The sequence below is a fragment of the Nyctereutes procyonoides genome, unplaced genomic scaffold (assembly GCF_905146905.1).
Source record: "Nyctereutes procyonoides isolate TBG_1078 unplaced genomic scaffold, NYPRO_anot_genome, whole genome shotgun sequence".
In the NCBI taxonomy this organism is placed as follows: domain Eukaryota; kingdom Metazoa; phylum Chordata; class Mammalia; order Carnivora; family Canidae; genus Nyctereutes; species Nyctereutes procyonoides.
Window position 1 is genome coordinate 9,667,146 of NW_026575144.1, and position 24,410 is coordinate 9,691,555.

At 43.4% G+C, this 24,410-nt stretch overlaps 1 protein-coding gene across 2 annotated transcripts in view; it reads right to left on the bottom strand.

Moving 5' to 3' along the window:
• Positions 1-14,155, bottom strand: part of ABCB10 (ATP binding cassette subfamily B member 10) — a 35,522-nt gene extending 21,367 nt beyond the window's left edge. The window contains exons 1-3 of one of the 2 annotated variants that reach the window (XM_055308818.1): positions 13,479-14,155; positions 3,766-3,966; positions 2,461-2,663 (exon numbers count right to left, since the gene is read on the bottom strand). In XM_055308818.1, the coding sequence (XP_055164793.1) occupies positions 2,461-2,663; positions 3,766-3,966; positions 13,479-13,995 (921 nt within the window). In that variant the 5' untranslated portion in view covers positions 13,996-14,155. The remainder of the gene's footprint in view (positions 1-2,460; positions 2,664-3,765; positions 3,967-13,478) is intronic. The other variant, XM_055308817.1, reaches the window with a different exon arrangement.
• Between the last annotated feature and the right edge of the window lie 10,255 nt (positions 14,156-24,410).

The window sequence follows — 24,410 nt, forward strand, 5'->3', positions numbered from 1 at the left end:
TGAGCAGACAAGTCATGCAGTCCAGCAGGGCACATGCAGAGGCAGTGACTCAATTAGGGTAGACCTGCTGGTTCTGGTGCCCGAATAGAACAGAGCTCAAGCAAACCATCTGCATGTGGTGTCCTCTGTGGTAGGGTAGAAACGTGCATCAGAACCCCTGGGTAGACTGTCTCAGAACCACCCACCTCTGTGTGCTCTGATTCCATGTTTAGTAATAACTTTCTGAAGGGATCTTGTCACCAAAAAGGAGTGTTAGAATAGTAGGAACACACATCTTAACATAAGAAGGAAGATCCCATGACTTAAGTTACTAAATTTGCAGTATGATATAGACATTATTAGGTTCTTATTAGCAGACTAATCATAAATCAGGTCTAGGGAGTTTGTGAGAAACAAAGAATACTTTTTGTTCTTCCAGGGCTAAAGACCAGGTGATGCCACATCATAAAGCCCTGTATGGGCTGAATGTCTGTCTCCCCAAATTCACATGCTGAAGCCTTAACTCCAGTCTGGCTGTATTTAGAGATGGGGTCTCTAAGGAAGTAATTACGGTGAAATGAGGTCATATGGTGGGGCCTTGATAGGATCAGTGTCCTTAAAAGAAGAGACACCAAAGAACCTGCATTCTTCACACAAGCACTGGGGAAAGGCCATGTGAGCATATGTCAAGATGGCAGCCACCTACAAGCCAAGAGAAGAGGCCTCACAATGAACCAACTTTGCCAGCACCTTGACCTTGGACTCCAACCTCTTTAACTGTAAGAAATAAATCTCTGTTGGTTAAGTCTCCACTCTTTAGTACTTTGTTATGGCAGCCTGAGCGAACTAAGGCTCCTTCTGATTAGCTATGAGACTTATACTGAACTGTCTGAAACTGTTACAAAAAGAGGTTCCAAACTCATCCTGAGCTCCAGAACTATCAATATTTAGAAATATTAGAAATGGTGCTTTAGTGCAGGGTGGGCCTTCTTCCAGAGTTTGGCTTCTCTCTTGGCTGGGAAAACAAAAGCAGTTTTCCATTTCATAATCAGATCTTACCAGCTCAGTCTGGCACATGTCCTTCTGCTCTGGATTGATAGTGCTACGTGGAAAGCAAAGAGGACATAAGCCCAAGCTATTCCACTTGGGATATGGGATTAATTACAGTCCTCATTCTAGGGATCTGGAATTGCACTGCTTAAAATGATAATGGTCACATAGCTACTGAGCACATCAAATGTAGCTAGTGTGACTGAGAAACTAAATTCTTAAATTTGTTTAGTTTTAATTAAAATTTAAACTTAAAAACGAATATTCTATTTAGTTATTGGTTAAGTTTTAGATGTCCGGAAAATCTGGTATGTAAATCTACTTTTTCAATGGCAAAGTTTATAAATCTAAATGTAGATGAAATATTTCAAATCTGGATTGGGATATTCCATTAAATATAAAAGGCACATTGCATTTTGAAATCTTAATATGAAAAAAATCATATTATCAGATTAATAATTTTTATGTAAATTACATGTTGAACTGATGATACTTCGTTTATATTGGGTTAAGTAAAATATATTATTAAAATAATCTCACCTCTCCTGGGTAGCTCAGGAGTTGAGAGTCTGCCTTTGGCTCAGAGCATGATCCCAGAGTCCCGGGATCGAGTCCTGCATCAGGCTCCCCACAGGTAGCCTGCTTCTCCCTCTGCCTGTGTCTCTGCCTCCCTCTCTGTGTCTCTCATGAATAAATAAATAAAATCTTAAAAAAAAATAATAATCTCACCTCATCTTTCTTTTTTTGTTTTTGTTTTTTTCACCTCATATTTCTTTTTGCTTTTTAAAGTATGGCTATTAGAAAATTAAAAATTACCTATGTGGCTTGCATTACATTTCTACTGGCCAGCAGTACAGGTCTGAAGAGAAACGTGGTTTGAAGAAGTGAAGCAAGCAGACATGACAGTGCTCTAGCCACCCAGCTAAGGCAGGAAAGAGGCTGTGGGGGTAGAGAGAGTTCACTTCAATGGAGTATAGATATACTTCTGTGTATAGAAAGATGGCATTTATCCTCCTCCTTACAAGAAGAGGAAAGGAAATGATCCTCTGGTCTTGTCAAGATGGCACCGCCTTTTTGCCGGGCAAGGAGAGAATGTAACTTACAATCTTTCCTCTAACCCAAAGGGCTCCTTCCACCTGTGGCTCTTTTCTGCAACATTCATTCACACATTCTTAGAAAATCCAGGCAACAATGTAATCTCTTCTAAATGGTCCACTTTCTTGTCCACTCCCCAGAAAGTCATTCTGGAGAAACAAAAGTTGCAGGAGGTCCCAAAGGAAGAAGCCATCTCCATGTCCCTGCAGCCTGTGATAGCACTCTTGGCTTACAAGGTGATAAGAACAGCTCAACTTGAGTTATCTCATGACTGAGAGGCCTGGCACAGGCCAAAACCCTAACTAGAAGGTACCAGCACAAGCCAGGCCAACATACCATCATGCCAATGCCAACAGAAGCCTGGGCCCCAGCCCTGAGCCCATCCGAGAGGTTTTCCGTCACTGAACGCCCTAGCAGTGCGGTGTCGGACGAGAGGCGGTTAATCAATTCTCCTGTGCGAGTCTTGTCAAAGAAAGCAACCTCTTGCCTCAGAACAGAGGAGAATAATGAAGTTCTCAACCTATTCACAATACGCTGACCTGCAAAAGCAAACAGGAATGGTATCAGCTTGGGTGTAGCCACCTAATGGGCAGCAGGTTGGCCAGAGGTCATCAACCTCTTCTGAGCACTGCACCCTCTGAGGCATGTCTAGCGCCCTGCATCCATCTGATGGGAACAGACTCACCTGAGCCCTGGCATACTGACATGCATGCACCAGTAACAAGCACTAATTTTCTCTTAGTAACCATACACAGACTGTTGATGTGGAGAACAGGATGCAGTGATAAAATACAATTATCTCTGAGAGATGTTTAAAAAGTATTATTTACAAATAAGCTTTACTACATTAAATTCTCAAAAGCTAATTTTGTTCCTCCTTGGCAATGCTTTTTTGTATTGATCTTTCAAATGGCAAGAACTGGTTAATTATCTGCAGAGTATTTTATTAGCTAAATAATGAGCAGCGATTTAGAGTCGGGCATCCTGGGCTCTATGATTATTGTGGTAGTTGCCCACCTGTTAACAACCAGGCCTCATCAGGGAAATACTGTAAAAACTCATCACCCCACTGCCTACTGAAAGGGAAATATAAACACAGAGCAGATAAGGTTTCCACAGGTCCCTGGAGGAGGCTCAGAACTCCAGCCCTCCAACTACGGACCACGTTCTCAAACCTTCCATAAGATAGGCTGTTTCCCTCACTTCAGTTCATGTACAAAGACAGTTGTGAAGAGAGTGCTTGATCTAAAACAACTCATGGGCCCATCTGGCCACACTTGGGGCTTTGTCCCTGCTGAACAAGGGGTAGAAAAAGAGGAACAGACATCCTGGAGCACATGAAGCTCACACCTGAACAACCCCATGTGACCCCACTACAAGTCCCCTGGAATGCCTTGCTCGTGCAAAATGAGGGCATATATTTTTTTCTTTTAATTAGAGTTCAATTTGTCAACATATAGCATAACACCCAGTGCTCATCCCGCCAAGTGACCCCTCAGTGCCCATCACCCAGTCACCCCAACCCCCCACCCACCTCCCTTTCCACTACCCTTTGTTCGTTTCCCAGAGTTAGGTGTCTCTCATGTTTTGTCACCCTCACTGATATTTCCACTCATTTTCTCAAAATGAGGGCCTTTTTACCTGAAGTCTGCATGAGGTAGATGCGAACTGCGTTGGCAGCAGCACCACACAGGAACACGCCGCTGAGCACCAGGCAGAGGTGTGTCAGGTTAGAGCCGTAGTCCACAGTGGGGTTTGTGTAAATGACATCGATGATCTTTCCCAGGAAGAAAGGAGCAGACATGGTGATGACACTGGACATGGCCAGAAACCCAACTGCAGCTAGAAAAACACAAGCAGCTTCAGGTCCGTGAGCACTTCAGCAAGGGGCAGGATGGCAACTTTACCAAGCTTCTTTCCCTGAGCTGCTGTTCAGAGCAGGTGCTGCTCTCAGGTGCTGGGAGTTTCCTTCCTTTCATGCTCCTGGACCCTTGACTAAAGGCAAGAACCCAGGGGGTCCTAGGGACAGAAGAAGTAGGGTGACTGTAGGGAGGGACTGATCATACCCAAGTATCCAGGCAGAATGACTTTTACTTTACTCAGGTCTGATTATATCTTCCTTGCCAGAAATAACCAAGAGTTAACTATGACAATCTGAAGATCCATTCTGGCCTCCCTTCCTGCCTCTTGATCTGGGTGTTCAGCTCAGAGGACTTTTTTCCAACGTTCACGCTATACAATGTCATTCCCTGGCATCTGTGTCTTTGCTTGAAGATCAAACAATGCAGGTAAAGCTCTTGATTATGTGTACTATTTCCAAAGGTTATCTAAAGTATTGAAATAGTATACTGTTACTGGCATCCAATACACATGTGATATGGTCCTTCTTAATCTTACTGCTTTGGGAATAAAGCACCAGAATACCAGCATGATATAGAAATACATAATAACACAATTGTTCACACATCTAAAAAACAGGGAGACAGAGTCTTATCAAAAAGGAAAATATTGAGAAAATCCAATTAGGAACAACACATACCCCAGGTAAGTAAATGCATTCATAGCAAGAGGAATGTAATTTTCACTACAAAGATAAACCAGTTTTCATATATTGGATTGGCAAGGATCAAAGAGTTCAATAGCACACCATGTTGGTGAAGCTGTGGGAAAAGAAGCATTTATACTGTTAGTGGGTGTGCAAAGTGGTACGACTGCAGTGGAGAGTAATGTGATCGTATTGGTTAAAATATGAATGTGTATTCCCTTTGATACAATAATTCTACCTCTAAGATTTTAACTTATACATATACTCCCATATATGTATGCAAAACAGGCACGTCTGAGGATGTTCGCTACAGCATTACTTGTATCAGCAAAAGACTCAAAGCATGCAAACAACTGCCAATGGAGAACAAGTTAAATCAATTAAGGAACATTTATTTTATGAGTATTACACAGTCATTAAGAAGAATGAAGCAATTTTCCAGGTATTGAGGTCACCAAAATACACTGTTAGTGAAAACAGCCCAGGACACAAGTGTTAACATTTGCTTGTTGGCTTTTAAGTTCATATACAAACAAAACATCTCCCGGAAAATAATAAGAAACAAGTAACAGTAGTTCCTTTTTAAGACTGGGGTTGGGGAGTGGCTTAAGCATCCAACTCTTGGTTTTGGCTCAGGTTCATGATCTCAGGATGGTAAGATCAAGCCCTGCGTCGGGCTCTGCACTTGGTGGGGAGTCTGCTTGTCCCCCTCCCTCTGCTTTTCTCTCTATTCCCTCTCTTTCCTTTAAATAAATAAAATCTTAGGAAAAAAAAGATTGGGGTGATTGGGGGCACTGTACATACCACTACATACCTTTTGAGTTTGATTCTATTAGGAACCCAGCTAGTGCCACCATTACAGATTCAATAAGAAGGCTCCTAGATGAATACTATGTGGACTGAGCCCTGGGAGATGGGAGCTCTCACACTCTCCTAACAATAGGTACTTCTCTTTGTGTTTTACCTTATACTAATACTGCAGTTAAAGGTATTAGTTTTATGTAACCTTAATAAAAAGAGTGTAGATTGTATTACTTACAATAGTAAGATATGAAAACAACTCAAGTATCCACCCATAGATGAAAGGATAATGTGGTACACACACAGTGGACTATTACTTAAGCCATAAAAACGAATGAGAGCTTTCTATTTGCTATAAGATGGATGGACCTAGAGACTATTATGCTAAGCAAGATAAATCAGACAAAGAAAGTGAAGCTGTGGGAAAAGTGATTTCACTTATATGTGGAATATAAAAAATAAAACAATGGAACAAACAAAAAATCTTAGACTCTTAAATATAGAGAATAAACTGGTAGTTGCCAGAGGCAAAGTGGGAGGAAGTATTGAGAATTAGATAAAGGAGATTAAGAGGTACAATCTTCCCGTTATAAAATAAGTCACAGGGATAAAAAGCACAGCATAGGGAATATAGTCAGTAATAAAATACTAAATGCTGTTTGGTGACAGATGGTGACTATACTTATTGTGGTGAGCACTGAGTAACAGAATTGATGATTCAATATATTATGCACCTGAAACTAATATAACATTGTACATCAACTATACTTCAATTTAAAAAGTATTTTTTAGGGACACCTGGGTGGCTAAGTGGTTGGGTGCCTGCTTTCAGCTCGGGTTGTGATCCCAGGATCTGGGATCGAGTCCTGCATCAGGCTCCCTGTGAGGAGCCTGCTTCTCCCTCTGCCTGGGTCTCTGCCTCTCTCTCTCTCAGTCTGTGTCTCTCATGAATAAATAAATAAATCTTTTTTAAAATTATTTTTTATATTAAAAAAGAGTATAGAGCAAATAAAGTATTTTTTATATTAAAAAAAGAGTATAGAGCAGAGCTCTAGGAAGAATGAGAGCCTTTTAAATAGGGAGTATTTCACATAATCACTCTTTTCCTTTCTCAAGGCCTTCTGACAACCTTATTTAAACTATAGATACTCAATACTGGCTGCCTCATTCCCTCTTCATTTTTCTCCTAGCACCCCCCACCTCTGGCATTCTAAATGTTTCACTTGTTTATTGTCTATTTTTCCATTAGGACATAAAAGATTTTAAGAATTTATTTTTAGGGGCACCTGGGTGGCTCAGTTAGTTAAGTGTCTGCCTTTGGCTCAGGTCATGAACCTGGCATCCTGGGATTGAGCCCCATGTTGGGCTCTTTGCTCAGGGAGGGGAGAGCCTGCTTTTCTCACTCCCTCTGTCTACCACTCTCTCTTGCTTGTGTGTGTGCTTACTCTCTCTCTGTCAAATAAATACATAAAACATCTTTTTTTTTTTTTAAAAAAAAAGTAATTTATTTTTAAGTAATCTCTACACCCAAGGTGGGGCTTGAATTTACAAGCCTGAGATCAAGAGTCACATGTTCTTCTGACTGAGCTAACCAGGTCCCCCAGGACATAAAGATTTTTGTCTGCTTTGTTCACTGCTATATCCCCACCCCAGAGACACATAGTAGAAGTTCAATAAACATTTGTCGAATGAATGAACAAATAAATTGAACTTTGGCAAAGAAGGCACAAAAGTGTATCAGACCAAAGTTACTCAGTAGCCTAAAGAGGAACTTTAAGATCTGGCACCTCAGAAAATCCAAACAGAAACAACAACTTGCACAGAGCCACAAAGTTCCTGTGTCTGGTTTAAAATCCCAATATCACAATATAACCAAAAAATGTGAACCTGGCCAAGAGTCAGAGCTGGGGTCTTATTCTGAAATGCCACGCTCCTGATGACAGGGCCCGGAGGGACTGAAACCCACAGGTATGCAGAACATCTCACCCGGCATTCAGCATTCAGCGTAACACAACTGTGGTGATTTGGCATGCTCCAGGGGAAGGTGTCCTGGGGAACAAGGGATTAACTTGAGAAACCTTTCTGCTTCATCTTTCACCAGTTGCTAGTCTCTCCAGGCTGTTCTTTCACTCTGGCAAATGCTTCCAAGAGTATAACGTATGCAAGGTGCTAGAAGGGTCCATTTCTCCCTCTCTCCTCCAATCTTCTAATTCAAAGTTTTTATTCCAGATTAGAATCTGTAGTTAGTGAATGAAATGCCCTATGATTTTGATTCTGAACACTAGTTCTTACACAGTAATGATAATGATCATAAAAAGGAAGGAATTTAGTTGAATCCAAACTCATTCCAGGATATCCCCCTTTGCCTTTTAATTAAAAAAAAAAATATATATATATATAATCCATTTGTTTTATTGCCATTTGTGTCCTTTTCCTACAAATTGAATGTAGACAAAAGTAAAATAAAAGGGTTTTTTTTCAGATTTCAGTTAGATGGATTCTTGTTAATGCAGGTTTTACTACATATCACTGTCTTAAGACATTAATGAATAATTTAGACTTGCACCCTGTCATTTCAGATTCCTCCCTAAACCCAACATGCTGACTATACTACAATCCTTCTGAAGTCCTTCTCCAACTTTTCTCCATGGTTAAGCCTCTTGCTTGTTCCTATCCTTGCTAATGGGACCTCAGCCACTGTTATGTCTCTCTTGACAGATATCTTCAGGTTTCTTTGTTATACTCATTCTACTGAATTATGGCATCCAAAAAGTTAAAGAAATAGTCTTCAAAAGAAGGAGGGAAAAAACCCTAAAATGCAGAGTTAGCTCATGAAAAAACAGGTTTGGGTTAGGTGGAAGAAGCATGCCCACCACCTACTAGACACGGTGCCAATCTTTTAATGATTCCTCTGACCATCAGGCAGGAGCCTTTCTGCTTCCTGGCCTGTCCCAAACCCCAGGCTGCTGTCCTTTTCTCTGCTTGTAATGTAGTGTAGTACAATGAGGAAGTCTTTCTTTCAGTGCAGTTCTGTACTATATGAACTGGGTGAACTTGGGCAAGCTCCCTCACCTCTCTGTGCTTGAGTTTCCTTTGAAATAAGATGGGTAAGAGGGGTTTGGAGAGGATTGAAGGAGATAATGCCTATTAAATGCTTCAGACAGTGGTGGGGTCTCATTTTTGTGCTTCATCTTTAATCCTGGAATGACCCTGGGGTTAGCTGTACCTGCCTGATGGTCAGAGGACAGAGCTAGGACAGGGACCTCATGGTGCAAAGGAAGAAGTATTGAGAAATAAAGTGGGGAAAGAGTGGGTTCTATATTACACACTGAAATGGGGAATTTGCAGAATGGCAGGCTAAGAGGGCTTTAGGGTAGGTAGTGCTATAGTCAACTGTACATTTTAAATGATCCACTCTGGCTGCAGAGTGAGAGGGGAGAACTAGAGGCCATCATGACTACAGAGACTGGTTAGAATATTCTGTTCCCCTGCTCCACGCAAGAGGGACTGGAGGGAATTAGGGTAGGGGCAGAGAGGACAAGGAAGGTGTCAAAGACTGCAGATGTTTTTAAGAACTAGACTCTTAGGACCTGAGGATTGGCTGGATTGGGGGAGCATGTTAGGAGGGTAGGTTTTAAAATGGACCTTCAGCTTTGACAAAGGACACAGCAGCCCACTCTCTGAGAGAAGTGACGGAGCAGAAAAGGTAGCTTTGGGGAGAAGGGTACTTTGGTTTTTGGACATGTTGAGTTTTCAGGTGCCTAGGAGATACCTCCAAGGACACAGGTGGGTATTATAGGGCGCAAAGGAGGTGAGGATATTTCAAGGTAAAGGGAGAGATGAAGAAACCTGGCATCTAAGCTGGCTGGGGAAGGGATGAAAACATCAGGGGCTGGCAGGTTAGCAGAGTTTAGAGAACTGCTCAGGTGGATGGACACCTAATCTGTAGAATAAAGATCTTCCAGACGGTCAGCATGTGCTGGAGACTGAGGCATCTGTGCCATATCTGCAATAGTGGTAGTCCTGCCCTTAACTCCAGCACTCCCTGTTCAGTAGACACCTATGTACTTTTAAATCTTCTAATTGCCACATTAAAAGAGTAAGGGGGAGTGGGGAAGATGAATTTTAGGAACAGATTTGATCCAAAATATTAGTTAACCTGTAATCAACATAAAAATGAGTTCTACTTTTTTTCATCCCAAGTTCTTTTAAAATATGGCATGCATTCTCTGCTTAAATGAATTCTAATACATTTCATAGCACAGCTACAAATGTTCATGTTTTCTCTGAAATATGGTATTTCCAGAGCGAACAAACATCCAGTTTTCTGGAGCAGTCTCAATTTCAAAGGTTCAGCCTCACTGTGCCAGCAGTACAGTCCTTAGTAGAGCCTCTGTCCTGATTTGGGCTCCAGGAAACAGCCATTCTAAACACTTCTCACCCTCTCTTTGCTTACAGTATTCACTGGTTTTATCACTCTATTCTTTTTGATCGCTTCATAAAATATTAATTTAGCAAAAGCTCTTGGTGGGCATCAGGTTCTAAGAACTGTCCTAATCTCAAACCACACAAGCCCTTATCAAGAGAGGCACCCTCCCCAGTTCTCCACAGAGGCCTCAGCTGAACTGTGTGTGTGGAGGGATGGGGGTGTACCTTACACAATCTAACCAGGAACCTGCCTGCAAAGTGTAGGGAATGCAAGCTGCCTCTGTGGGCACCTCCAGGCTGGCATTGTCATTATAGCCTTACAGTACCCCAATGACCCACAGCTCACTTCCAAGATCAATTTATGCAGTGTTCTCTGCCCCTAATTCAGTGGGATGGCTAGAGCCCTCCACAACCCCTTCTATCTGCCAGGTGCAGCTAAGGGCTGGAACAAATGACTTCTTATCCCAGCAGTCCACCAGGGGCTCCTCAGTGAGCTCCAGTAACTTTTAAGACTTCTTCTGGCCAAAGTGATAAGATGAAGAATTAACAGAGAGAGACTGGAGAACAACTTTGTAGGCCAGAGCTACAGGAAGATGGCTGCCAATTCCTATACTAAGTGAGCTGCAGGGAGGAGAAGCATGGGGCAGGTGAGAAGACTGCAATGCCTATTCCCTGAAAAATGGGAATAATGCTAAAACTGTTCTCCCCACACATCTGGAAACATTTCAAATGGTAGACCTTTTTTAAAGTTTCTGACATAAATTACTTCAGATCAAAGTTTTCTGGTCACAGACTTCAGGTGGCATATTCAACAAATTGCTGAAGACAGATGAAAATACTGTTAATCAAATGTAGAGCTGAATCGTTGAAAAAAGATTTTTGCATTTATTTTCCTAAAAATTAGCAAATTAACACTGGAATTCCTTCTCTTCAATTCAGTTTCTTTTGGCCTCTTGATTAACACACACACACACACACACACACAGAGCTCTTTATCCACACCCTTTCAAAGAGATGTATCAACATCTGAGGCTGTTCTTATGATGGTAAGTTACAAATTAATGATGACACCCCACTTCCTTTTAATCTCACAAATGCCAACATCCAGATTGGCCTCAATATATCATATATAATGACTTTTAAGGAAACCATATGTCCAAAGTAAGTGTTTTTCATCAGATTTCCTCATAAGATACAATATGTATTTATTATCTGTTTAAAAAAATTAGTGTACCGGGGATCCCTGGGTGGCTCAGTGGTTTAGTGCCTGCCTTTGGCCCAGGGCACGATCCTGGAGTCCCGGGATCGAGTCCCACGTCGGGTTCCGGGCATGGAGCCTGCTTCTCCCTCTGCCTGTCTCTCTATCACGAATAAATAAATAAATAAATCTTAAAAAAATTAGTGTACCAACCTCGGACTTATTTTCTCAGGTCATATATATGCTCACAATCATTCAATGAGGCAGATCAAAATCACTCTTCTTAAAATAAAAGTAGGTACAGTTCTTGTTTTATTTAAAGCTGTCTCAACATACTAGCACGGCAAGACATGTGGGAACGGAAAGAAGGTACAGGGATGATGGTTATGAGAGATGCCAGGCTGGACTATCCACAGTGCTGAGCACATGTGGGCACCAGCAAAGCCTAAAATGGAAAGTACTCTGGCCCACAGTGTGAGAGGTTTATCTAAAAAAACTTCTCAGCACCTGGTACTTCAGAAATAAAACAAAACTGGCTTTCCTTGCACTCAAATTGCATATGGGAATGACAGACACACCTTGCAGTGCTCAGAGTCACTAAAGTTGGGCCTGGTGGGACCATTACTTATTCCTTCATCTCAAGCGCTCTTGAGCCCCTGCCCTGTGCTGCACACATGCTAAGGACTAGACAGAATCAGAAACAGCACCTGTCTCAAGCAGTTCACAGTCCAGCGAGACCTTCTAGTCTCAAAAATTTCTCTTAATAGAGTAAAAGATCTTATTTCCATCAAAATCTGCATAGGACCAACTGAGCAATGAAATAAATTCTCTTTATACTTAAATGATAGCAAGAATTCCCCTAAGCTTCAACAGTGAGAAGTAAGCCATTCCTACTCCACCTGCCTTCCTCCACAGCACCCATCTACCCTACATCACAAATGACTCTCTAGGAAAATCCTTTCTAAAGCAATGGATTTGCAGCAAAGCATGTGGAATTCTCACCTGTTTCAAGGGCTGCATCTGACCCACTTCCCATGCCCTCATCATGGTTACAGTTTTCTCTCTTAGTCATATGACTTTCATTTGTTTCTTCCCCACTAAGCTGGAAGCCCTCACAGGACAAATCATGTTTCTTTCTGCCCCCCCCCCCCATGTAACCCCATGACACTGAGGAGGCTCAATAAATATTAAAGAAATGGAGGGACACCTGGGTGGCTCAGTGGTTGAGTGTCTGCCTTCGGCTCAGGTGGTGATCCCTGGGTCCTGGGATCTTTTAGATCTTAAAAGGCCCTTGTGTGATAACATTTTCCCAATTATGGTTAAAAAATGAGGAATTTAGAAAATCCTACTAAAAACATTCATTTTGATTCCTTTAAAAAATTACTCAATTATGATTTAGTTAGGTTATGATCTACAGTTTCTCATAGATTCTGGAGTTCACAGATCACTTACTATGCCAGTGTTTGGTTTTCTTGAAGAGCTAGTAACTTCCTGCTTACCACTCAGGGAAGCAAAAGGCACATGAAACAAAACGGAAAGGTTTACATTGTTTTACTTCACATAAATTCACAAAAAAAAGTGCTGACTGTTTAATAAAGTTGCCTAAATCAAATAATGTTTTTTAAATTTTTATTTAAACTCAGTTAACATATAGTCTATTATTAGTGTCAGGGACAGAATTTAATGAGTCATCAGTTACATATAACACCCAATGCTCATCCCAACAAGTGCCCTCCTTAATGGCCATCACCCAGTTACCCCATCCCCCGCCTCCCCTCCAGCAACTCTGCTTGTTCTCTATAGTTAAGAGTGTCCTGTCGGTTTGCCTCCCTTTGTTTTTATCTTTTTCCTTCCCTTCCCCTACGCTCATGTTTTGTTTCTTAAACTCCACATAGGAGTGAGATCCAGTGGTATTTGTCTTTCTCTGACTTATTTGGCCTAACATATTACACAATGTCTATAAAAAGTAGTATAACTTCATAATACAAAACCAGATCTATTTTTGGCTAGAATAAATTTTAAAATGTAAGGGGTGGGGGGCAACCCCGCTCGTTCTGAGAGCGCTGGCAACGGCGAAGCGGAACGGACCCAAGGATTCTCCCTCTGCCAATAACGAGCCGCCGCCGCTCGCTCGTGCAAGGTGTGTCAAGCCAAGACAACAAACATGCGGCACAGCTGTGAGCGGATTCTCAGCCAACCTGAAGGGCCTGACAATGCGACCGAGGGTGAGCACCCCTCGTTCAGCACCGGTTCAAGGTCCCCCCGTAAAACGCCGGCCTGTCCCTCTTCACGGGGTTAGAAGCGGCCCAGGTGTGTGCCCCAGGGCCGCGCGGGGTGCGAGGTGCGCGGACGCCGAGGGGAAGAGGACGGAGCAAGCCCTACCTGCCAGCCTCCCGCGCTCCGGGTACGCCAGCCCCAAGAGCTTCTGGGCCTCCGAGCGCCTGGCCGCCGCGGGGCGCAGCTGCGGGTCGTCTCCGGGAGCCGCGGCGGCCGCAGGCACCTCCGGCCCGCGCCGCCAGGCCCTGCCCCCGACGCGGGCGGCGGCCGCGGGGCCGCCCCGAAGCCCAGCGCACGGCAGCCGGGGAGCGCCGGGCCCGGGGAGCGCTCCGCACCTGCAGCCGCCGGGGAGCCGCGCGCACAGCGCCAGGAGCCGCGCGAGGCCCGATCCCCCGCCCGCCGCGCGGGGACCCCCGGCCGGGCAGCCGCTAGTCCAGCGGCGCGGGCCTCGCGCGGCCCCGGCGGCCCCGGGGAGCCCCGGCCCCGCGCCCCAAGGCCGCGCCGGCCACAGGCCCGTCCGCTGAGGCCGGGGCCCCGGGCCGCGGGCGCCCAGGGTCCACGTGCTGGCGGCCGGGCTTCGCCACAGGAGCAGCCGCAGCGGCCCGGCAGGGGGGCCGTGCATGGCGCCTCCGCCCGCCCCGCCCGGCGCGCACCGAGTCCGACGACCCTCCGGGCCCGGCCGCGCAGACGGCGAGAACGCGGCGCCGCCCGCCGCCCCGCCCGCTGTCACCCGCCGTCACCCGCCTCGTCGGGCCCGCGGACCCTGCGCACGCCCCGGGCCGCGCCCGCCCCATGCCGGTCCCAGCCGCGGCCCTCCGCCCGCACCGGTCCCCGCCCTGCAGGGCGGCGACCCGGGCCCGGCACCACCCCTGCAAGGAGCCCCCTCCCTCCTCGGGCGCCTTCCCCGCAGCGCCCCCCACCGGGCCGCCGAGCGCCCGGCGCGCAGCCAGCGCCCCCTTGGACCGCGCTGCGGAAAGCCCTGGGCGCCGCTGCGCCTGCGCACTGCCGTGCGGGGAGCTTTTTCGCGCTTTTCGGTCCCGTGCGGCGAAAAGCTGGACGCGGCGCGAGCCCTTTCTCGCGCCGGAGGACTCGGCGGGGCGCGCAGGCGAGAGCACACGATGACCGGTGAAAGGATGCGGCGGCCGGACGGCGAGCCGATCCGGGCTTGGGGCGGGTCCGCGGCCGGGGCGGCCCGGGCGGCCCGGGCGACCCGGGCTGGGGCAGGTCCTGTCACCGGGCGTCCCCGTGCGGAGGGCAGACGCTGTTGGAGACGGCGTCGCTGCGGGTCAGCCCCGTGGCGGAGGAGGTAGTTGGTGAGCAGCCAAACCGGATAGCTTGCCGCCGGAGAGCGAGCGATCGTTTCCTAACAGCACCGTCGAGGCGCTCGGGCTGCTCCGAGCGAGCACCCGACCCAAGGGCAGTGTAGTATCGTAGTGCACGCGCGAGGAAAGCCGAGGGGAAGATCTTGAAACCCGCCGGGCCGCAGGGGGCTTCGTGGCGCGGGCACCTCGACGCTGGGGAGCGGGGAGGGGAGCGGCCTGATTCTCCTGCCTGTAGGAGTCGTGGTTGAACAAGGTGGATAGATTTTCGTTGACCCGTAATCTTACAGGGCCAATGCTAGGGTACGGCTGGGGAGAGACACGTGCCTCAATTCCAAAATTTATGGATTCGGGGGGGGAAAAAAAAAAAAAAACGACCCACACCTCCATCATCAAGATAAATATTTTGATGCAATGTTTTTTAAAGTCAAACATAATTTCAAAAAATCAAAATTAATCCAAAAAAAGCCATGATAAGCAACATATCAAAATTTCAAAAGCACTTTCTCACTTGCGCGATCCTGCCTGTCTTCTCACCTTAATCCCACCCTTGAGAGCCTTATTTACAGAACTAGGCGGTCAGCAGCTGGCCTAGTTTACCAATTTTTTAAAGAATTTTTGCATTTAGATATTACTGATCTTGATTAACTGAGACATTTTCAGGCCTCCATTAAGTTTCGACTCCAGGAGAGTGTTTCGACTCGCTTACCTCACCGTACTTGGGGCCCTGGTAGGCAGGGAGTGTAGGACATCTGAGAGGAGGTACAGATAATAGAAAGTGTGGAACGAAACAGTAGGAAGTGAGCAGGAAGCATGCCATCCTTTAAGTCCCAACGTCTTAGGGATCCCTGGGTGGCGCAGCGGTTTGGCGCCTGCCTTTGGCCCAGGGCGCGATCCTGGAGACCCGGGATCGAGTCCCACATTGGGCTCCCGGTGCATGGAGCCTGCTTCTCCCTCTGCCTGTGTCTCTGCCTCTCTCTCTCTCTCTGTGACTATCATAAATAAATAAAAATTAAAAAAAAATCCCAACCTCTTAGAGGAAGGGCAGCGTGGGGCCAACCCCGCCCTCCCCCCCAAGTTAACAGGCGACTTTTGTTAGCCTCTCATTGGTGTCTAAAATCTAGAATGCAGGGTATAGGTTGAAAGTTGACTCCATTGATTTATGAGCAGGCATATTCCTTTTGGGAAAGATTTTATTAGGCCACTTCTAAAAAGTGGGGAGATAGTACCTCATTCCCCACATCATACATCCTGCTACTTCCCATTTAAGCCTCAGCTGAAGCAATATAAAAAAGTGACATTCTCCCTGTTAGAAAGTGACAATTTTTTTTAAACATTTTTTTTCTTTATTTATGATAGTCACACAGAGAGAGAGGGGCAAGGCAGAGACACAGGCAGAGGGAGAAGCGGGCTCCATGCACTGGGAGCCCGACGTGGGATTCGAGCCCGGGTTTCCAGGATCGCGCCCTGGGCCAAAGGCAGGCGCCAAACCGCTGCGCCACCCAGGGATCCCGGAAAGTGACAATTTTAAGTCAAATCTAACTTTCCTCTTACTTTCTTTTTCCCATTTTCCAGAAAACAGTTGCTGCTCCAAGGACTGGGGAAAGCAGGACAGTCCTTTGCTTTCTGCCTTCCCCAGAGTGTTGTCTACCAGGCTTTGTCAGCAAGCACTTTCTGGTGTCTGATGTCTACAGAAAAATAACTCAAGTGTAGTTGATCTCAAAAAGAAAACAAAACAACTGTTGGTTTTTTGAATTTCTAAAAATCAGGCAGGTAATAGGAAAACAATTAACCTTGACAAAAATGTAATGATAAAAAAAAAAAATCCTGCCCAGCCATCATATAACAGACAAGGCAAGGATTATTTACTACTGTAGATGCAAAAGAAAATGTCCCCGGCTCTTTAAAAATATATACAATGGGAGAATGGAGTAGGGAATAAATATTGGCAGAAGGACTTACTTACACAGTCATCACACCAAAATAAAAAAAAAAGGGGGGAAGCTACTCTAAAAATATGTGTATATACATATTCAATATATATATTCATTCCTATGAGAAGGTTATGGTGCAAAACAATAAACATGTTTTGCATATGTATATATTTTATTTATTACTTTGCATGACTATGACTTCTTCCCACTTAATATAAGGATAGCTTCTTGTTGCTTTTTTAGAATTTCTTTGGCCACTGAAAAAGGCAAGAATTACTCTAAACTGTATTTGGGAAAGTAAGACTCAAACCCTTAGATGTGAGTAGATTAATAGTATAAATACTATGGAAAAGCAAGAAAAAACAAAAGTTCAAATTCTGCCCACTGACAGACAGAAAGGGCTCTTGGTGGAAGTGTGATTGAACCATGCAGTAAAATCTCCGGCCTCCGTGAATAGACTCTAAATAGGTTTAGTGGCCAACAGGTGTTGAATTCAAAAAGGATGTCTTTTGACTGAAACTTGAAAGCAGTTGGGATCACTTCAAGAAGAGTTCCATCCGTGGATTCCTCTCCTTCAGAGGGTGATAAGGGTGCTCATGTGGACAGCAGGAGGGGGTCCATGAAGCACAGTAGCACAAGAAGCAAACAAGAATCTTCCTGGTGTGAAGCCTATAATCTGATGAGGGTGGGGGTTGTCATTTGACCTCTTTTCTTTTTTTAAAGATTTTATTTATTCATGAGAGACACACGCAAAGAGAGAGAGGGGCAGAGCCACAGGCAGAGGGAGAAGCAGGCTCCATGCAGGTAGCCCGACATGGGACTCGATCCCGGGTCTCCAGGATCATACCCCGGGCCGAAGGCAGCGCTAAACCGCGGGGCCACCTGGGCTGCCCTCATTTGACCTTTCTTAGTACATTTCTTTTTCTCTTAACTCAAGCTTGTAATTCCTCCAATCAAGGACAGGAATGACAGGCTGAAGGTAGAGCATGCAGTTCAGTGAAGCATGAACCAGGAAGGGGGTGGAATGCATATAGGGCTGGATTTGTAAATTCCTCTGAAGTCTGGATTGATTGAAGTTTTTTGGTAACTCCTCTGCACTGCGTGCTTCTAGTGAATGCTGAGGCTGTAACTTTATCTCAGTAACTGGACTCAGGCGGGCTGAATGCAAAGTATATAAGTGTCAGCATCTTTGGCTTTTACATTCTCCCTCACTTCTCCCCAAAGATTCTAGAGAAAGGTTGTTATGGGTTGAAGTGTGTCCCTCCAAAAAAGATATGTTGAAATCCTAACCCCCGGTATCTCAGAATGTGACCTTATTTGGAAATAAGAGGGTTGCAGGCATAGTTAATTGAGTTAAGATGAAGCCATATTGGAGTAGGAATAGGGTATCTTTATGAGAAGATGGCCATGTGAAGACAAAAACACAAAGAGGGAAATGCCTTATGAAAACCAAGGCAAAGATAGGAGTTAGGGAGCTGCAAGCCAAGGAATGTCAAAGACAGCCAGCTAATCCCCAGAAGCTGCCAAGGTGTAAGGAAGGATTTCGCTATAGGTTTCAGAGGGACCATGCTCTGCCAACACCCTGATTTCAGCCTCCAGAACCATGAAGCAATAAATTTATTTTAAGCCACACAGTTTGTGGTATTTTATTAAGGCAGCTCTAGGAAAGTACTACATAGGCCTAACATCAGTGTCTTATATAATACTACAATAGATGCTCAGTATTTGTCCATTTAACTCATATTTAGCCAAATAAGCAATTGAGTTATTCACGCTACTCTAAACAGTTTGCAGGTCTTATCTGCTACAACGCTTAACTTTATTTTACCAGGAGTATGTTTCATAGCTGGTCTAGATTTCAGGCTACAAAGAAGCTTGCTTGCATGATCTGTTGAAATGAAGCTCATGACTACTACACAAAAATAGCAAGAATGAAGCCAGACAGTGAGCCTGATTCTATGATTTTTATAATATTTAGGGACAGTGTATTCTCTTATGTTTAAAGAGTCTGAGCTTGGACCCAGATGTAGAGAAAAATTACCCGTATCCTATCACTTTTCTCATTCTGTGCTAGTTTCACCTCATGCTTAAAGATGCAAGCCTGGGGTGCCTGGGTGGCTCAGTCAGTTAAGGATCAACTCTTGATCTCAGCCCTTGTCTTGATCTCAAGGTGGTAAACCCAGTGTGGAGCCTACTTAGAAAAATAAATATAGGGATCCCTGGGTGGCGCAGTGGTTTGGCGCCTGCCTTTGGCCCAGGGCGCGATCCTGGAGACCCGGGATCGAATCCCACGTCAGGCTCCCGGTGCATGGAGCCTGCTTCTCCCTCTGCCTGTGTCTCTGCCTCTCTCTCTCTCTCTGTATGACTATCGTAAATAAATAAATAAAAAAAAAATTAAAAAAAATAAAAAAAAAGAAAAATAAATATAAAGGGGGAAAAAAAAGATGGGAGGCTGACTGCAAGGTATATGGTAACTATAATTTTCAAATCAAAATATGAGATCATTCCCATTCCGATTTGAACTTCTAACTATAAAAGTATGTGCAGGGGATACCTGGGTGGCTCAATGGTGGAGAGTCTGCCTCCGGCTCAGGGCGTGATCCTGTAGTCCCGTGATCTAGTCCCACATCCGGCTCCCTGCATGGAGCCTGCTTCTCCCTCTGCCTCTGTCTCTGCCTATTTCTCTCTGTCTCTCATGAATAAATAAATAAAATCTTTAAAAAAATAAATAAAAGTATGTGCAGAACTAATAGAAAAATATGCAAAGAAAATGAACAGGCATTTCACCCAAAAGGAAATTCAAATGATACAAATTTACTAAAAGAAAAAAAAAGATGTTCAATGTAATTTATGATAGAAGGTATAAAAACTAAAATGTCAAGCAGATACGTTTTTCCTCAATCATTTTAATAAAAATCAAAAAGTTGTATTACACTGTCTTGATAAGAGTGAGATGTAAACATGGACAAGAGAATGAGAAGAATGTTAGAATGTTGAGAAGAATGTCAATTGCTACAGTTTTTATGAAAAGCACTGGTTACAGATATTACAGTTTTAAATATATCCTTTAATCTTGCAATGTCACCTCTAGAATTTTCAAAAGACTTCATTTTTTTAAGATTTTATTTATTCATTCATGAGAGACACACAGAGAGAGGCAGAGACACAGGCAGAGGGAGAAGCAGGCTCCATGCAGGGAGCCCAACGTGGGACTCGATCCCAGGACCCCAGGATCACACCCTGGGCTGAAGGTGGCACTAAACCACTGAGCTACCTGGGCTGCCCAAAGACTTTATTTTTTAGAGCAGTTTTAGGTTCACAATAAAATCGAAAAGAAAGTACAGAAATTTCCCATGTACCCTGTGCCTTAACACAAGCACAGCCCCCACCCACTATCAACATTCCCTACCAGAGGGGTACACTTGTTAAATTGATGTGTGTACACTGATACATCATTATCACCCAAACTCCCTCCATTAGGGTTCACTCCGGATGTTGTATATTTGGACAAATGTATAATGACATGTATCTATCATTATAGCATCATACAGAATAGTTTCACTGCCCTAAAAATCCTCATCCCTGCATCCCCCTGGCCATGGGGAAGCACTAATCTTTTTACTGTCTCCAAAGTTTTGCCTTTTCCAGAATATATACTGTCATATATATATAGCATGTAGCCTTTCAGATTGGCTTCTTTCATTTAGTATAGGAATTTAAGTTTCTTTTATGTCATTCCATGGCTTGATAGCTTGTTTCTGTTCAGCCCTAAATAATATTTCCTTGTCTGTACCACAGTTTATCCATTCACCTACAGAAGGAAATCTTGGTTGCTTCCAAGCTTTGGCAATTACAAATAAAGCTGCTATAAACATCCACATTCAGGTTTCCATATGAACATAAGTTTTCAACTCTTCTTGGTAAACACAAAGGGGAGAGATTGCTGGATTGTATGTTTAGGGTTGTAAGAAACTGCCAAACTGTCTTCCAAAGTGGCTGTATTGTTTTTGCCTTCCCACAAGCAATGAATGAGAGCATCTGTTGCTTCACATCCTTGCCAGCATTTGATGTTGTCAGTATTTGGGGATTTTAGTTATTCTAATAGGTGTGCCACTTCTAGGAATTTAAAGTGTATACATACTCCCACATGTGTGGGATGATAAATACATACAAAGATACTCATTACAGTATTGTTTACAATAGCAAAAGACTGGAAACCACAGGCTGGTATTAGGGCATTATTTAAATAGATTGGGGATATATCCAGGCAATGGAAGACCATGCAACTTTTAGAAAGGATGAGGCAGTTCTACATGTGCCAGTTTGGAACCATACCCTAAGAAGTCCAATGAAAAAAGCAAGGTGCAGGGCTGCATATATAGTATGCTATGTTTGTGTAAAAAATAAAAACAAATATATGTATATACTCACCCTTACATTCATATATTAACAAAGTATCTTTGCAAGGATACACAAGGAACAGTGTTTTCTGTAGAGAGAAGTGAATGACTAGGGTATTAGGGTATGTGTCCTTTTCCAAATTTTGGGTCTTTCACTTATTCAAAAATATGTTAAAATTATTGATTGAAATTAAGAAAACAATAAAAGATATCCTTCTATGTAGAAAAAAGAAGAAAAATTTAAACATACCAAAGGATTACCTGAAAAATATGCTTGATAGGTTCTTTCATATTTTTATTTATTTGTGATTTTTTTTCTTATTTTTACACACCCTGTGTTAAGGCCTCTTTCAAATTTTTAAAGAAAAATTTCCATGGTATATAAACTACCCCAAAGCATAAGAAAAGATAGATTTCTCAATCTATTTTATGAGATTCATGACCCCTAACATTTAAATCTAACAAAGATAGCCACCAAAAGCAAAACATAGAAAAATATCAACATACAAGTCCTTAATAAAACAACAGCAAATCATATCCAACAGAATATTTTTAAAAAACAGATTATTACTAAACTAACATGGTAAGAAAGAACTGTCACATTGCACAATCAGTTCCCTGAGAAAGAGCATCCAGATCAAGCCGTCAGCCAACATCATACTTACTAGTGAATTTTTCTCTAGTGAGAGAAATAAGACAAAGACGCCGTCATCACTGCCACCGTTAAACATGGTGCTGGAGGTCCTAGCTGATGGAAGAGACAAAAATAAATGAGATGTAGTTATCAACAAAAGAAAGATGAAATTATCATTACGTGTAAATTGTATTATTTACCTAAAAAACCAAAGAGAGTTAAGTGAAAAAATAATGAAGCAATAAGAGAATTCTATGAGGTAGTTGAATCCAGAACTGACAAAATAAGTTTTCGTGTGAATGAAAGTTGAGCATACACTGCCAAAAAATGGCATTAATAATTGCAATATAAATGTAAAATACCTTGGGGTGCCTGGGTGGCTCAGTTGATTAAGCATCTGACTCTTGATCTCAGCCTAGGTCTTGATCTGAGGGTCATGAATTCAAGCCCTGCACTGGGGATCCACCCAGGGTGTAAAGCCTATTTTTTAAAAAAAGTAAAACACCTAGTAATCAAAGTAAAAGGAATGTACAAGACAAATGTGAATATAATAACAAAGCAGTACTGAGGTGGAAATAAGATTCAAGTAAAATGAAGAGATATTTTCCTGGATGTGTAGACCAAGTACTAATGCATGATATGTACCAGGTTCTATGTTAAGCAATTTTTAAAAAAAGATTTTATTTATTTATTTATTTATTCATGAGACACACACATGGAGAGACAGAGAGAGAGAGAGAGAGAGAGAGAGAGAGAGAGAGGCAGAAACCCAGGCAGAGGGAGAAGCAGGCTCCACGCTGGGAGCCCAACGTGGGACTCTATCTGGGGTCTTCAGGATCACGCCCTGGGCCAAAGGCAGGCACTAAACCGCTGTGCCACCCAGGGATTCCCCAAGCACCAATTTTTATCAGAACTATTGTCCAGCTCTGTCATGAGGCTTTGAACAGAACTGAGGCCAGGAAGATTTTAGAAAAAAAAAAAAAAAACATGAAACAGGAAGAGAGGGACAAGGAGTCCAAAATTGACCTAAAGTTGTGAGAGAGAAGGAAAACTTAAAAATGAAAATATGGTAGAGAAGGAGGCATGGATCAAAACACTGACCACAAGGAAATAACTTAAAAATAAGCAGGACTTAAGGTCATTGCCTCAAAAACTGAAAAGGGAAAGTGGGAAGAAAGTTTTTAAAAAAGGGAAGGGTACGCTATGGAGAGTTGGTGGTACAGAGAAAAAGAAGAAAGAGGGGAAATTTAGAATTCTGTAAGAACCAAAATCAACAATCACAATCCCTTTCTCCTCCCTTCAGAGAGGCATCCACTAAATAAATTGTGTTTTACTACCCTGACAAAGGAGAGCACCCTCAAACCAACCATTTTGTAAACCAACCCCCCAGTTGCCAACTCTACTCATAGTATGCATAGACTTTTCATCAACACAAAACTATAGAAAACAGAAAAGGAAGATAAAAGCATTTCAGCTGATAAAAATTATTTCTTCAGGGGATCCCTGGGTGGCTCAGCAGTTTAGCTCCTGCCTTCAGCCCAGGGTGTAATGCTGGAGCCCCGGGATCGAGTCCCCCATCAGGCTCCCTGCATGGAGTCTGCTTCTCCCTCTGCTTGTGTCTCTGCCTTTCTCTCTCTGTGTGTCTCTCATGAATAAATAAATAAAATATTTTTTAAAAATTATTTCTCCAAAGGACGCCTGGGTGGCTCAGTTGTTGAACATCTGCCTTCAGCTCAGGTCATGATTCCAGGGACCTGGGATCAAGTCCTGCATTGGGCTCCCCATAGAGAGCCTACTTCTCCTTCTGCCTATGTCTCTCTCTGCCAATTTCTCAGGGTCTCTCAGGAATAAATAAATAAAACCTTTAAAAAAATTATTTCCCCAGAAATGACAGAGAGCAGAAGAAAACTGTGATGCCATACACAAAATTAAATTGAATATTTTCAGACAAGCATTTGGGATATGAAAAACGCCTTGAATCAGAAATTAAACTAAGAACAAAATAAGCAAAATTAGGAAGAGAAGAAATGTGTTGATTGGACTCAAGGAAAAGGAAGAAAATGAAAACTCGAAGGAAAAGGAAGAAAATGAAAAATCATCTCAGAGTTGAAGACTAAATGGCTAAATGCCAGAAGGAAAACAGTTTCAAATAAAAAACTTAATAAGTCGCATTCAAAAGACTCAGGAAGGGCAGCCCCGGTGGCTTAGCGGTTTAGCGCCGCCTTCAGTCCATGGCGTAATCCTGGAATCCTGGGATGAGTCCCACGACCGGCTCCCCCTCCATGGAGCCTGCTCCTCCCTCTGCCTGTGTCTCTGCTTCTCTCTGTGTCTCTCATGAATAAATAAGTGAAATCTTAAAAAAAAAAAAGACGCAGGAAAACAATCAAAATAAGAATAAATGGCTGAAATGGAATATGAGTAAAGAAGGTCCAAAATTCTTATAATGGAGAAGCTAATCGAAACAATAGACCAGAACTAATATTAAAACCTATAATCTAGGGTACCTGGGTGGCTCAGTCGGTTAAGTGTCTGACTCCTGATATCAGCTCAGGGCTTGATGTCATGGTCATAAGTGCAAGCCCTGTGTTGGTTCCACACTCAGTTTAGAGCCTACTTTAAAACAACAACAGATAAATTTATAATCTCAGAAAATTTTCCAAAAATAAAAATAATCTGAATCTACTATTTAAAGAGCCTGCAAATACTTGAGAAAATTGACAGAGATCAATTCTGAGACATATGATAGCAAA